The sequence below is a fragment of the Staurois parvus genome, unplaced genomic scaffold (genome assembly GCF_062004578.1).
Source record: "Staurois parvus isolate SC_StPar_1 unplaced genomic scaffold, SC_StPar_1.0 ptg001167l, whole genome shotgun sequence".
NCBI lineage: Eukaryota > Metazoa > Chordata > Amphibia > Anura > Ranidae > Staurois > Staurois parvus.
Window position 1 is genome coordinate 186,306 of NW_028318963.1, and position 16,402 is coordinate 202,707.

The 16,402-nt window shown below is 43.0% G+C and overlaps 1 protein-coding gene across 1 annotated transcript in view; it reads left to right on the forward strand.

The window, feature by feature from the left end:
* The window catches only part of LOC149439003 (E3 ubiquitin-protein ligase RNF170-like), a 32,551-nt gene that overhangs the window by 3,136 nt on the left and 13,013 nt on the right, over nucleotides 1-16,402 (forward strand). The window contains exons 2-3 of the mRNA XM_089659588.1: nucleotides 3,573-3,648; nucleotides 7,365-7,473. Of these exons, the coding sequence (XP_089515714.1) occupies nucleotides 3,573-3,648; nucleotides 7,365-7,473 (185 nt within the window). The remainder of the gene's footprint in view (nucleotides 1-3,572; nucleotides 3,649-7,364; nucleotides 7,474-16,402) is intronic.

A 16,402-nucleotide genomic window follows, 5' to 3' on the forward strand; every position in this document is an offset into this window, starting at 1 on the left:
GGGGCACTATTCCTCCCACTGACACCCATGATGGGGCACTATTCCTCCCACTGACACCAATGATGGGGCACTCTTCCTCCCACTGATACCAATGATGGGGCACTATTACTCCCGCTAAAACCAGTGATGGGGCAATATTACTCCCACTAAAACCAGAGATGGGGCATGCTTTACTCTCACTGATGCTGGGCCATTTTTTACTCCCAGTGGTCACAGTCCTCCTACAGCCTAAATTACAGTAAAGTGGCCCTTTGTTTAGAAAGTTTGGAGACTCCTGCTCTAAACATTGGGGTACATACATAGGTCTACCCTCAGACAAAAATAAAGAAAAAAGTACAAAAAGCCAAAGAAATGAAAAGAGGGAGGCAAACTCAATGGACCACTTGGTCTTTGTCTGTCTTCACCCTACTATGTGTCTATAGTTTTTCTGCATTTCAACAGCCTTCAATGGTGTGTAACTTCCACCATGCTGCCAAAGTACATATATGTAGGTACTGAATGTTGCTATGCTAAGGGTGGGGGTGTTTTTTCCTGATTGGTGTGCTTTATCTGCTCTTCTAGAGGACCTGCGCATTTAGGGATGTAGTCATGGGTGTGTCCATTGCCTACGTCCATTGTGCCAAAAGATGCCCCTCTTTCCATTACAAAAATTTGGGTTATGCAGTCACACTGGTGCAGGCAGGAAAGGGTTAGTCGGCTACTGTTCACATTGGCCTGAACCAGGGCCGAGAATGTTTGTAAACTATAGCATGCGCTGATTTTATCTGCATTATCTAGGTCAAAGGGTTTATGGTTTTCCTCTATCGATGCATGGATGGACCTTTGCTCGGCTCCAACACACCAAGGCTGAGCAAAGAACTCAATGACTGACAAGTACAGTCATATAATGCATACAATGGCCTGGTGATTGGCTCTGACGCAGACTGTGATGCAAAGCACGCAGCCTTTGTTTGGAAACGTGCAGGCGGTTTATTACAGCTGGAACCGGGAAGACACCTAGGGAATGACGTTACAGTACTGGGGATGGTGCGGAGACGGATGTTTGTTGGAGGTGGTGACTTAGGGAAAGCATTGCTCAGTGAGGTCTACCTGGAACATGCAGAGATACCATCAACTTGGCCAACTAACCTGTTTGCTGGAAAAAGAGCAACAAGCTGTACGCTTGCCAATTCCCAAAATGGAGCCTATGATGACACTGCGGTGGTGAGCATGGGCAGGCGTAGATCAGGGTGGAAACATCAATCTTGGCGTCCATCAGACTTGCAGCATTTATGATCCAAAAGATAAGGTGATGTGCACCTGGGCCCATACATGTTCAATGGCAACTTCTGGATTATACTGACTGCACTGATGTCATTGGTGGTGGTGGTGATGAGTGGAGTAAATGCAGTGGGGGCTGCACTGTTTCTAAGCTCTATACAGGAAAAAAAACACAGAGTTGCTACATTAAAGAAGTGATCAATTCCTATAAAAATAATAGAAAATAATAAAATAATAGAATTAAATATATACAAAAATAAACTATAGAATAAATCATATAATAAAACTGATAAAATAAAATAATATAGTATACAATAATAAAAATAATGATGATTTTATATATATATATATATATATATATATATATATATATTCTTTTTTTTTTATTTAAAAATTATAATATTATATATATATATATATATATATATATATATATATATATATATAATATTATATATAAAACTGATAAAATAAAATAAAATAATATAATATACAATAATAAAAATAATGATGATGATTTTATATATGTATATATATATATTTTTTTTTTTTTTTTTAAATTTTTTTAAATTTAAAAATTATAATATTATATATATATATATGTAAATAATAATATTATATATAAAACTGATAAAATAATATACAATAATAAAAATAATGATGATGATTATATATATATATATATATATATATATATATATATGTAAATATATATATATTATAATTTATTAAAAAATTATAATATTATATATATATGTAAATAATAATATTATATAATATATGTATATAACTAATAATAATATTATATATATATATATATATATATATATATATATATATATATACATACCGTATATATATATATAGAGAGAGAGAGAGAGAAAAAGAGATAGTCATGGCCAAAATTATTCATTGATTATGTATCATTTATCATATATCATATATTTTATATATTTTTTATTATACCATTTTTTAATGTATATTTTTTAATCACTTAATATATTATTATTTTGTATATATTTTTATTATGTAATTTATGATATTTTTCTTATTTTTAATTCTTATTATTTTTAGTAAAATACAGTATAGTATGTATATTCTGTATATTAATAAAAAAATTTAAGAATAAAAAAATTAAAAATAATAAAATAAATGATATAATTATATATATTCACTCAGTTAAAACCTTAAAGAGAAAAAAAAATATTACAATCTCAGAGTTACATGACATAGATCAGAGATTATCTGGCAAATAAAGATTTTCATCCAACACGGAACAAAGTCCACTTTTTCAAGTATTCTTATACAACTCAAAGGTATAGATCGGCCTTTCTCAACCTCTCTACCCTAAAGAAAGCATTGAAATAATTTTTAAGTCTTGAAGGACCTCTGCTAAAACCAATGAATTGCAGATGGGAAGAATGTCCCTCACATTGGTAATCAGTGGGAAGAATGTCCCTCACATTGGTGATCAGTGGGAAGAATGCTCCTTACATTGGGGGTCAGTGGGATGAATGTCCCTTACATTGGGGGTCAGTGGGAAGAATGCTCCTTAAATTGGTGATCAGTGGGAAGAATGTCCCTTACATTGGTGATCAGTGGGAAGAATGTCCCTTACATTGGTGATCAGTGAGAAGAATGCTCCTTACATTGGTGATCAGTGGGAAGAATGCACCTTACATTGGTGATCAGTGAGAAGAATGGCCCTTACATTGGTGATCAGTGGGAAGAATGTCCCTTACATTGGTGATCAGTGAGAAGAATGCTCCTTACATTGGTGATCAGTGGGAAGAATGTCCCTTACATTGGTGATCAGTGAGAAGAATGGCCCTTACATTGGTGATCAGTGGGAAGAATGCACCTTACATTGGTGGTCAGTAGGAAGAATGTCCCTTACATTGGTGATCAGTGGGAAGAATGCTCCTTACATTGGTAGTCAGTGGGAAGAATGCTCCTTACATTGGTGATCAGTGGGAAGAATGCCCCTTACATTGATGGTCAGTGGGAAGAATGTCCCTTACATTGGTGATCAGTGGGAAGAATGTTCCTTACATTGGTGGTCAGTGGGAAGAATGTCCCTTACATTGGTGATCAGTGGGAAGAATGTCCCTTACATTGGTGATCAGTGGGAAGAATGCTCCTTACATTGGCAGTCAGTGGGAAGAATGTCCCTTACATTGGCAGTCAGTGGGAAGAATGCTCCTCACATTGGTGGTCACGGTAGACCTCTTTAAATTTTACTTTTCCATTTACAGGTCTGCAATAGCGCTCTTGCAATAGTGATATCATTTATTGGTTGATTATTGTTCTAGGTGCTCCACCATGAATAAGCTGGACAACAACACCAAGAGGAAGGATGGAGGACTGTTCTCACCAACACAACACAAAGTACGTACGCTTAATAAAATCGTTATATTAACTATACGGAAGACCTTTATGTAATTACTAAACATTAACTCCTTATTAGATGGTTCTCAGGCCTTAGGATCCATTCACACTGGGATGTGTAGCCCAACACATTCCCTAGGCTTAGAAAGCAGAAAAACAATTAAGGCTGATCTCACCATTGTGTTGTATTGCGCCTTGTTTCGTTGCGTATTTATGTTTCCTATCCTATACCATATACCCTCCAGTTAATACCCTGTACCAGCCTTTCCCAACCTTTTCTACACAGAAGAACCTTTGAAATAACTTTCTGGTCTCAGAGAACCCCTAAACCTCCCTAAATCTACAACTCATGATGCATTTGTGTGATGGTCAGCGGGAAGAATGCTCCTCACACTTGTGGTCAAGGAGAAGAATTACCCCCTTATAGATAGCTAAAGAGATCATTGGTGTCAGTGAGAACTTACTGATTGGTCATCAGTGCTGGGACACTGTCATGTAGAGCCCATGGAGAACATGTCAAATTTTGCCCCCCCCCCCTTCTCCAAGATGTGTGAACAAAAATCCCCTCCCCCCCAAAATATTGAGCACTAATCTGCATACTTACCCCCTAAGCATAAATTCCCCCTTCCAGTACAAAGCCCCCTCTGCTGAAAATCTCCCCTCCCAGCACAAATATTTGCCAACCCCCCATTCTATCTAGCTCAAATCCTCTTCCCCCTTCTCTATTCCCCCTCCTCTATTACAAATATATATATATATATATATATATATATATAAAACGCCGTCAATTTACTCAGCGCTTTACATATATATTGTACATTCACATCAGTCCCTAACCCTCAAGGGGTGTACAATCTAAGGTCCCTAACTCACATTCATACATACACATACTAGGTACAATTTAGACAGGAGCCAATTAACCTACCAACATGTCTTTGGAGTGTGGGAGGAAACTGGAGCACCCGGAGGAAACCCACGCAGGCACAGGGAGAACATACAAACTCCAGGCAGGTGGTGCTGTGGTTGGGATTCGAAAGGACGACCCAAGTACTGCCAGGCTGAAGTGCTAACCATTTAGCCACTGATCTGCCCACCACTCAAATTTTCCCCTCCTAGCCTAAATCCCCCCCCCCCACCAGGGGCGGACTGACCATTTGGAAACTTTGGGCCCGGGGTCAGTAGGGGGCCCCATGAGATGCCCCTGGTACCTTTTTCATAGGCTTTTTTGAGTTTGGGCAAGGACACAGAGGCCCCATGAACCCCTATTGCCCGGGAGCCCCATGAGTTGTCAGTCCGCCCCTGCCCCCCACCAAAAAAAATTTCCCCTATAAGCACAAATACCCCCCAATCATCCCTACTAGCACAAATCCCCCCCCAAAAAAAAAAAATCCCCTCCTAGCGCAAATGCCCTCTTTTCCCCTCTCCATATCACCTCTGTTAGCACAAATCCCCCCTCCTAGCACAAATTATGGGCGGATTAACAACTCATGGGGCCCCCGGGCAATAGGGGATCATGGGGCCCCTGTGTCCTTGCCCAAACTCAAAAAAGCCTATGAAAAAGGTACCAGGGGCATCTCATGGGGCCCCCTACTGACCCCGGGCCCTCGGGCAGTGCCCGAGTTTCCAAATGGTCAGTCCACCCCTGCTCCCAACACAAATCCCCCCAAATCATCACTCCCACCACACCTCCCCAAATTTCTCCTTCTAGAACAATTCTTACCCCCTGCCGCCCTGCAAATTTCCCCTCCCAACACAAATCCCCTCCTCCGAATCTCCCTTGTGGTGCCCCACATGATGCCACAGTGCCCAGGGCAGTCGCCCCTCCTGTCCACCCCTTATGTTGCTCATTGCTCATGGAACCCACAGCAATCTCTGGAGGAACTTTGGTTGAGAAACTCTGGTCTACACTCACCGACCACTTTGTTAGGTACACCTTGTCAGTGCCAAGAAAATCTCCCCTTCCATGTTGTTTACCATCTGAATAACTGTAATGAAGAACAAAAACAAAAGTGCACCAACCTTGCGCATTACCTCGGTGAGTAAAGGGTAAATTTATGGAATTGAGATATATACTCACAAAAGTAGCAATATTAAAAGCATATAAAATCCAACATCTGCTCACTGGGATAGCAGACACGTGCGGGTCCCATCGAGAGGGGAGACTCTCAGGACAAATCTAATACATTTCGAAGGGTGATCCCTTCTTCCTCAGAGCTCTGAGGATCTCCAGATCTGAATGCAGGGTCTGGGGAGACCAGATATAGTGAATGCAGGGTCTGGGGAGACCAGATATAGTGAATGCAGGGTCCGGGGAGAGCAAATATAGTGAATGCATGGTCCGGGGAGAGCGGATATAGTGAATGCAGGGTCCGGGGAGATCAGATATAGTGAATGCAGGGTCCGGGGAGAGCGGATATAGTGAATGCAGGGTCCGGGGAGATCAGATATAGTGAATGCAGGGACCGGAGAGACCGGATATAGTGAATGCAGGGTCCGGGGAGACCAGATATAGTGAATGCAGGGTCTGGGGAGACCAGATATAGTGAATGCAGGGTCCGGGGAGAGCAAATATAGTGAATGCATGGTCCGGGGAGAGCGGATATAGTGAATGCAGGGTCCGGGGAGATCAGATATAGTGAATGCAGGGTCCGGGGAGAGCGGATATAGTGAATGCAGGGTCCGGGGAGATCAGATATAGTGAATGCAGGGACCGGAGAGACCGGATATAGTGAATGCAGGGTCCGGGGAGACCAGATATAGTGAATGCAGGGTCTGGGGAGACCAGATATAGTGAATGCAGGGTCCGGGGAGATCAGATATAGTGAATGCAGGGTCCGGGGAGATCAGATATAGTGAATGCAGGGTCCGGGGAGATCGGATATAGTGAATGCAGGGTCCGGGGAGATCAGATATAGTGAATGCAGGGTCCGGGGAGATCAGATATAGTGAATGCAGGGTCCGGGGAGATCGGATATAGTGAATGCAGGGTCCGGGGAGAGCGGATATAGTGAATGCAGGGACCGGAGAGACCAGATATAGTGAATGCAGGGTCCGGGGAGACCAGATATAGTGAATGCAGGGTCCGAGAGACCTGATATAGTGATCTTCAAAGACATGCTGGTAGGTTAATTGGCTCCTGTCTAAATTGTCCCTAGTATGTGTATGTATGAATATGAGTTAGGGACCTTAGATTGTACGCCCCTTGAGGGTTAGGGACTGATGTGAATGTACAATATATATGTAAAGCGCTGCGTAAATTGACGGCGCTATATAAGTACCTGAAATAAATAAATAAATAATGCTGCGTCCTGGGTTTAGTTAAATCCCCTTTCTTCCCCATTCCGATGCTCGGTTTGAACTTCAGCAAGTAAATTTGTGTTATCAAGCGATTGAACAGGTGTACCTAATAAAGAGGCTGGTGAGTGTATACTGAAAATAATCCTTCATGTGGTATTTGTATCTCTGATGAAGGGGGACCTTTTGATCCTCTGAAATGTGTTGGGTTTTCTATGATCTCAGAATCTCAATAAAATGAAATCTGGACTTCATATGTTCTGCTTTTGGTGGTTTTCTCCTCACACACTGGTCTTGTAGAGTTACCAAACCATTTACTATTTACCATTCGAATGATAGTATCTTCGAATCCTTGGCTGAATTGTTGCCTTTTATTCCAAGTATTTCAGGCCCAGGATAATCATGAGCATTTTGTTTTCCAGGACACGTTTAAAAGTCGCCAGTCTCACTTCCACAGCGACTTGAACTGCCCGGTGTGTCTTCAGACGGCCACTTCACCCGTGGAGACCAACTGTGGACACTTGTATTGCGGTGAGTCACCTCGTAAAACCTGAAGATGATTGGAGACATTAATGACGTTGTTTGTGGTTGAAGCGGGCCGGGTCATCACTGCGGCGGGTTTACTGGCTGAGTCAAAACACAAAGCTTAGATCTGGCCATAAAATCCGGGAGAATAAGTGATGGGTGACCATATAAATCTTCATAGAACTTCCTCTGCAGAACCAGGAGACTTGAAGGAATATTTTAGGGAAGCAGAAGTAACATTTTATAGGAAATGAGCAATAACAGAAGAGACTGGATATGTGAAGTGAATTTAAATCCGATCTTCGGCCTTCCTTCAGTCTTGCACAGGTGTACAGGCTCCTCCCCTTTTGTCTTGCACAGATGTGCCAGCTCCTCCCCTTTTGTCTTACACAGATGTGCCAGCTCCTCCCCTTTTGTCTTGCACAGATGTACCAGCTCCTCCCCTTCAGTCTTGCGCAGGTGTACTGGCTCCTCCCCTCCAGTCTTGCACAGATGTACAGCTCCTCCCCTTCAGTCTTGCACAGGTGTACCGGCTCCTCCCCTTCAGTCTTGCACAGGTGTACCGGCTCCTCCCCTTCAGTCTTGCACAGGTGTACCGGCTCCTCCCTGTCAGTCTTGCACAGGTGTACCGGCTCCTCCCCTATAGTCTTGCACAGGTGTACCAGCTCCTCCTCTTCAGTCTTGCACAGGTGTACCAGCGCCTCCCCTTCAGTCTTGCACAGGTGTACTGGCTCCTCCCCTTCCATTTTGCACAGGCGTATTGGCTCCTCCCCTTTAGGCATGCACAGGTGTACCAGCTCCTCCCCTTCAGTCTTGCACAGGTGTACCAGCTCCTCCCCTTCAGGCTTACACAGATGGACTGGCTCCTCCCCTTCAGGCTTGCACAGATGTACCGGCTCCTCCCCTTTAGTCTTGCACAGGTGTACTGGCTCCTCCCCTTTAGGCATACACAGGTGTACCAGCTCCTCCCCTTCAGTCTTGCACAGTTGTACCAGCTCCTCCCCTTCAGTCTTGCACAGGTGTACTGGCTCCTCCCCTTCAGTTTTGCACAGGTGTACCGACTTCTCCCCTTTAGGCATGCACAGGTGTACCAGCTCCTCCCCTTCAGTCTTGCACAGTTGTACGGGCTCCTCCCCTTTAGTTTTGCATGGGTGTACCGGCTCCTCCCCTTCAGGCTTACACAGATGGACTGGCTCCTCCCCTTCAGTCTTGCACAGGTGTATCGGCTCCTCCCCTTCAGTCTTACACAGGTGTTTCAGCTCCTCCCCTTCAGTCTTAATAATAATATGCACTGTACTAACAACACTGGATAGGAAGAGGTTAACATCTAGAGCAATCAAGGGGTTAATTGTGTGCCTAACCATGTGTAATGTGTGTACTGTGTGCTGCTTTTACTAAATATCTTGTTGTTTTTATTCCCTGCTTAGCAGGGAAGGAAAAAACGCCAAGATCCCCTGTCAGTGAATACAGCTCTGCATTGTTTACAATCACAGAGCTGTGTTTGGTGCAAGGCTGAGCTAATCAGCGGGTCCCGGCAGTCGGTCATTGGCTGGGACCCAGTGATCAGCATGCTATGGTATATACAGTATATACTGGAATTTTTATTTATTTTTATACTACTAATGGCAGTGTTCAGCAACTTATAACGGGTCTGTGATAGTGCGGAGGGCAATCTGACACTAACTGACACTGAATGGGAACTGACTGACACTGACATCACCAGTGATAATAATACAGTGATCAGTGCTAATAATATACACTGCACTAATAACACTGGGTAGGAAGAGGTTAACATCTAGAGCAATCAAGGGGTTAATTGTGTGCCTAACCATGTGTAATGTGTGTACTGCTTTTACTAAAGATCTTCTTGTTTTTATTCCCTGCTTAGCAGGGAAGGAAAAAAACATCAACATCCCCTGTCAGTGAACTCAGCTTTGCATTGGCAGCTATGGTACATACAGTATATACTGGAATTTTTATTTATTTATTGATTTTTATACTAATAATGGCGGTGATCAGCAACTTATAACGGGTCTGTGATAGTGCGGTGGGCAATCTGACACTAACTGACAGCTAACATTAGCAGCGTTATCAAAACACCCTCTGTGCATGGAACCTTATGGCGGTGATCAGCAACTTATAATGGATCTGTGATAGTGCGGCGGGCAATCTGACACTAAGTGACACTGAATGGGAACTGACTGACACTGAATGGGAACTGACGAACTGACACTGACAAGATCCCCTGTCAGTGATTGCAGCTCTGCATTGTTTACAATGTCCCGGTGGTCATTCATTGGCCGGGACCTGGTGATCGGCATGCGCTGTAACGAATAACAGCACAGCTGGGCCAGCAGAATAAAATGAGCTTGTATGCCCTACCAGAATGTGTGGCAGAGCTGTGTAAATCTCAGAACTGGATGGACAGAAATACAAATCGTTAATGAATTGCCTCCCGTTATTTGTATTTCCTTCATTGCCTGGAGTTCAGCTATAAAAGCAATCGAGTCCCGTGCTGTAAAGTCAATATATGAGCGTGACGCGTTGTGTAAGATCCGACAGCAGCCAATCACAGGCTTCCCCTGACACACACCCCCCTCTACTATATCACTGAACAGAGGGCGGGGCAGCGGACACAACAAACACGTCTGTCGTGGAAATGATTAAGTCGGGTCAAGCCGTGTATCTCCTAGATGGAGGACGGAAAACGTTTATGCAGCTGCAGAGGTAGAGAGGATCTGGCAGGACAGCCGCTCAGTTCCCACGGCCGCCAACCCGCCATCAAAACGCGAGAATGGACATAAGACAATATGATTTTGCGGTCACTAAGGGAGGCCATACACACTACAACTTGGTTGTACAATCTCATTTAAGTTTACCAAATCTATGAAACAAGAGGACAAATCTATACAACCCAATGGATTTCCACCCAATCCCTTACATAGTTGTTGCTAGATGTAAAAGTCACCATACGCTTGACAATCTGATTGTACAATTTCCTTTATGCAGGCCATAGATGGGTCGAAAATCGGCTAATTTTTCAGCCCAAAAAAAATCGGCCTGTTGGTGGGTTAATTGGTCGGACGTTTTTCGGGGTTTTGGCACATTTTTATCAGTCAAGTTGGAAAATTTGCGGCCGATTTTGACGATCGGACGATTTTCCCAGCAATGATGGGCAAATCAGCTGATTGTTTTACCGATAAAAAATCTGCGCATGAGTTGTGACAAAGAAGAAGAAAAAGAAGAAGAATTCCAGTCCGCTATTATATTTTATATGAAAAGTCTGGCAGTTGCAACAATGTATCTATTTGTATCCAGATAAAAACATCTGTATCCGAAATGAATACAAATGGCTATAAATGGATACAAATGGATACAAATGGATACAAATAGATACAAATGGATACAAATAGATACAAATGGATACAAATGGATACATTGTTGCAACCGCAAGACTTTTTCATGTCAAATATAATAGCGGAGCGCCCAGCAAGGGACAGAAGTAATTAAATGCCGGCCGTAGACGGGACAAAAATTGGCCGATTTCTTTACCGTTGGTGGTAACGTCAGCCAATCGAAGGACCGATTTTTCCTTTTTTTAATAAAAAAACGGCCGGTTTTCGACCCGTCTATGGCCTGCATTAGATTTACCAAAACTATGTCATATGAGGAAAAACCTAACAGAGCATTTCAATAGTAACAAATCAGGTAGACCGTTGTACCACATCGATGATGGTAGATCTTTAGGTGACCATACACTGTACAATCTGTGTAATGCGAGGGCCTGGCTGACTGCATACAGATTCATTGGAGACATTAGGTGCGTCCTCCTATTTTATAGTTTTGATAAATGTAAGTGGGAGACTCTGATGTGGGGGGGGGGCTTCTGATGTGAAAGGAGCACTCTGATGTAATAGAGGTCTTCTGATGTGGGGGGTGACCCTGGTGTGAAAGGGGAACCCTGATGTAACGGGGATTGAGGGCGCTTCTGGTTTGAAATGGGCCTCTGAAAGGGGGATACTGTGATGTATTGGGGGACTTCAGATGTGAAAGAACTCTCTGATGGGGGGGGGGTGACACTGATGTGAAATGGGGGCTTCTGATGTGATTGGGGGGGGGTGACACTGATGTGAAATGGGGGCTTCTGATGTGATTGGGGGGCTTCTGATGTGATTGGGGGGGCTTCTGATGTGATTGGGGGGGCTTCTGATGTAAAGTTATATCTTGGAGAGTGTTTATTCATCCATTGAAACTCTGATTTTAAGGGGCTGTGATGCGAACTTTGATGTAAGGGGGCACTGATGGGTGGCGACTCTGATTTAAGGGGGCTCTGATGAGTCGGAACTCTGATGTAAGGGATCTCTAATGGGGACTCTAATGTAAAGGGTCACTCTGATGGGTACTCTGATGTAAGGGGGTTCTGAGGTAGACTCTGATGTAAGGGAGCACTCTGATGGGTATTCTGATGTAAGGGGGCACTCTGATGGGTTCTCTGATGCAAGGAGGCACTCTGATAGGGACCCTAATATAAGGGGGTTTAAGGGAGACTCTGATATCAGGGAGCATTCTGATGGGAACTCTGATTAAAGGGACTCTGATGGGGACTAAGGGGCACTCTGATGGGTTATCTGATGTAAGGGAGCGCTCTGATAGGAACTCTGATGTAAGGGGGTTCTGAGGCAGACTCTGATGTAAGGGAACACTCTGATGGGGACTCTGATATATGGGAGCTCTCTGATGGGTACTCTGATGTAAGGGGGCACGCTGATAGGGACCCTAATGTAAGGTGGTTCTGAGGGAGAGTAAGGGAGCACTCTGATGGGGACTCTGATTAAAGGGATTCTGATGGGGACTAAGGGACCCTCTGATGGATTCTCTGATGTAAGGGGACACTCTGATAGGGACCCTAAAGTAATGGGGGTTCGGAGGAGGAGGACTCTAATTTAAGGTGACTTTTATGGAAAGGACTCTGATGTAATGGGGGGACTCTGATGTAATGGGCGGGGGACGACGACTCTGATGTAACGGGGGGGACTCTGATGGGCTCAAATTAATTTGCAATTGAGATCCTTTTCTTTATTTTACTGACATTTTCTTTCTGTTCTAAGTCATATTCTGGTTACAAAAAAGCTCCAAGTAGAAGTGTTCATTCATTATTTCATTTCAATTTGATTCCTTTATTTGTAAAATGTTTTTTCTTTGTCCCGCAGTTCTTTATAAAACATAAAGGTGACGCTCAACATTGGAGTCCCTCCATCTGCTCTAAGAAATCCAATTGTTGGCCACAGATAGACTTCTAATTGGACAATCCATCATACAGAAGCTTGATGGTGCTGAGATCCAACGTTCCTGCACTCCCCATGATGCAGTGCGGGGCCCCTGCACTGCACTGCGCCGTTTCGGCACTCATGCTTGGCTCCAGATTTGCATTTGAGGTGCTCCCAGGTTTTGGGGCTCCTAGAGTGCCTTTGGGAGCTCAAATCAATTTTTTTAGCCCAGGGGCGGACTGACAACTCATGGGGCCCCCGGGCAATAGGGGATCATGGGGCCCCTGTGTCCTTGCCCAAACTCAAAAAAGCCTATGAAAAAGGTACCAGGTGCATCTCATGGGACCCCCTACTGACCCCGGGCCCTCGGGCAGTGCCCAAGTTTCCAAATGGTCAGTCCGCCCCTGTTTTAGCCCATTTATAAATAGGGAGAGAGCGCCAACTAGTGGCTTGGAGCAACGTGACGGTGCAGCTGATAGGAAAGCCATGGCTTGGTGCTCCCCACCCTTCCCTGGCACCATCCTGACTTTTTATTTCCTGCCATCAGGCAGCATGGCGAGGTTACTGCGTCCTGGATCAAAGGATGACCGGGCGCCTGCAACCATCAACCAATCGGCTGCTGTATAAATAATGAGATTGCCCTATAATGATGACTCAGTCACTCTGCTCTCTCTTGCATCAGTCTGTTGCTGTGCGGTGACAGTGTTCCCAACTTCCAGGACAGGAAGGGTTAAATTGCCTCCTCTGCTTGACATTGCATCACCCGTAAACCTGCGGTGACATGGCGCCGAGCCCGGCAGCACCTGACTTGTAGCAGTCCTGGATGAGATCGTTCCCACATGGAAGAAAAATATCTTTTAAATATATTTTAAAAATATTCTTCCCAAATATATTGATATATATTTGAAATACTACAATTTTGGCCATCTTCAATATATGTAAAAATAAATAAAAGAAAAAAAATATTATATATATATATATATATATATATATATATATATATATATATATACACATTGTATGCATTTTTTACATATTAAAAAAAATATGAAAAATATTTCTAAAAGTACATTTTCAAATATAGGCCTTTGATAATACATTTTAGTCCTTGATGAGATTGTTCCCACATGGAAGAAAAATATTTTTTAAATATATTTGAAAAATATTCTTCCCAAATATACTGGCGTATATTTGAAATACTACAATTTTGGCCGTATTCAACATATTTAACAAAAAAAAAAAAATATATATATATATACACTGTATGCATTTTTTATATATTAAAAAAAATATGAAAAATATTTCTAAAAATACATTTTCAAATATAGGCCTTTGAAAATACATTTTAGTCCTTGATGAGATTGTTCCCACATGGAAGAAAAATATTTTTAAAATATATTTTAAAAATATTCCTCCCAAATATACTGGCATATATTTGAAATACTACAATTTTGGCTGTATTCGATATATTTAAAAAAAAAAATATATATATATATATATATATATATCTATCCATTCAGTCGTATCTGACCCTTGGCGATTGCATGGAACGTCACTCACAAGCAACTTCTTCCATGAATTCTCTTACCAATTATTTTACAGGGTAGGTTGCCAGGTCTTTCCCCAACCCCCACCATGCAGGAGATCCTGCAGGGATGAAACTAGAACAATTTTAGACAGAAGCCAATTAACCTACCAGCATGTCTTTGGAATTCTGGAGGAAACTGGAGTACCCGGAGGAAACCCACATGAACACAGGGAGAACATGCAAACTCCATGCAGGAGGTGCCATGGTTGGGAATCGAATCCATGACCCAATTACTGCAAGGCAGAAGTGCTAACCACTGTGCCACTGTGCCGTATATGTATATATATTATATTGTATGCGTTTTTTTTATATATATAAAAAAAATATGAAAAATATATCTAAAAATGCATTTTCAAATATAGGTCTTTGAAAATACATTTAATCTACATTTTTGGAATGCATTTACAAATATATGTAAAAAATATATGTTAAAATGACTTTTTTTATGTAAAAAAAATCTAAAGAATATATTTAAAAAAATATGTTTTTAAATATATGCCTTTATAATACATGTTAAAATATATTAGCGTATGCCAGTATATTGTAAATATATGTCACATATATAATTTTTTTTTTTGCTAAATATATTGTAAATATATTTCTTTTCCATGTGGGTTGTTTTAGAGTTTTTCACTACATTGGACTTCTGGGCTATTTTTATATTCTCTGTACGTTTTTCTTTTTCCTGGCAAGTTGCTCCCAGTTGTGTACGGTTGCTGGCACGGTGCACAGCGCCCCCTGCTGCTTCATAGGATGAGGTGAGGGATCACTTATAGAACTTTGTACCAGCGGGGCCACTCAGAATTATTCACCGAGAGGATCCGTTTAATGCGTTCAAAAATGTTCAAAAAGGCGGAAATTGTGCTAAATAGACCGCTGCGGACGTGATGGGCTTCACTAGTCCACCGCACTAAAATTTGACTTTTATTCCATATCTTATGTAGCCCCACTGTGACCCCCCAAAAGGCAGGAGAGCACCCCAGAGGCTAGCATTTCACCCCAGGACTCTTTGGCTAAAATGAGGGGACCGAAAACCGATATCGGGTGCCAGTCGCTTTTGTGTTTTCAAAGTTTTATTGTAGGATGGAGGTGAGGATTAAGCTCCATCAGGGGTGGACTGACAACTCATGGGGCCCCCGGGCAACAGGAAATCATGGTGCAACAGTGTCCATCAGTGCAGTCCCAACAGTGTCCATCAGTGCAGTCCCAACAGTGTCCATCAGTGCAGTCCCAACAGTGTCCATCAGTGCAGCCCCAACAGTGTCCATCAGTGCAGTCCCAGAAGTATCCATCAGTGTAGTCCCAACAGTGTCCATCAGTGCAGTCCCAACAGTGTCCATCAGTGCAGTCCCAACAGTGTCCATCAGTGCAGTCCCAGAAGTATCCATCAGTGTAGTCCCAACAGTGTCCATCAGTGCAGTCCCAGAAGTATCCATCTGTGTAGTCCCAACAGTGTCCATCAGTGCAGTCCCAACAGTGTCCATCAGTGCAGTCCCAACAGTGTCTATCAGTGCAGTCCCAACAGTGTCCATCAGTGCAGTTCCACCAGTGTCCATCAGTGCAGTCCCACCAGTGTCCATCTGTGCAGTAACAACAGTGTCTATCAGTGCAGTCCCAACAGTGTCCATCAGTGCAGTCCCAAAAGTGTCCATCAGTGCAATCCCAGAAGTATCCACCAGTGTAGTCCCAACAGTGTCCATCAGTGCAGTCCTAGCTGTGTTTATCAGTGCAGCCCCAACAATGTCCATCAGTGTAGTCCCAACAGTGTCCATCAGTGCAGTCCTAGCTGTGTTTATCAGTGCATCCCCAACAATGTCCATCAGTGTAGTCCCAACAGTGTCCATCAGTGCAGTCCTAGCTGTGTTTATCAGTGCAGCCCCAACAATGTCCATCAGTGTAGTCCCAACAGTGTCCATCAGTGCAGTCCTAGCTGTGTTTATCAGTGCATCCCCAACAGTGTCCATCAGTGTAGTCCCAGAAGTGTCCATCAGTGCAGTCCCAGAAGTGTCCATCAGTGCAGTCCCAGAAGTGTCCATCAGTGCCGCTAGTCATTATCCATCAGTGCTGTCAGTCAGTGCTG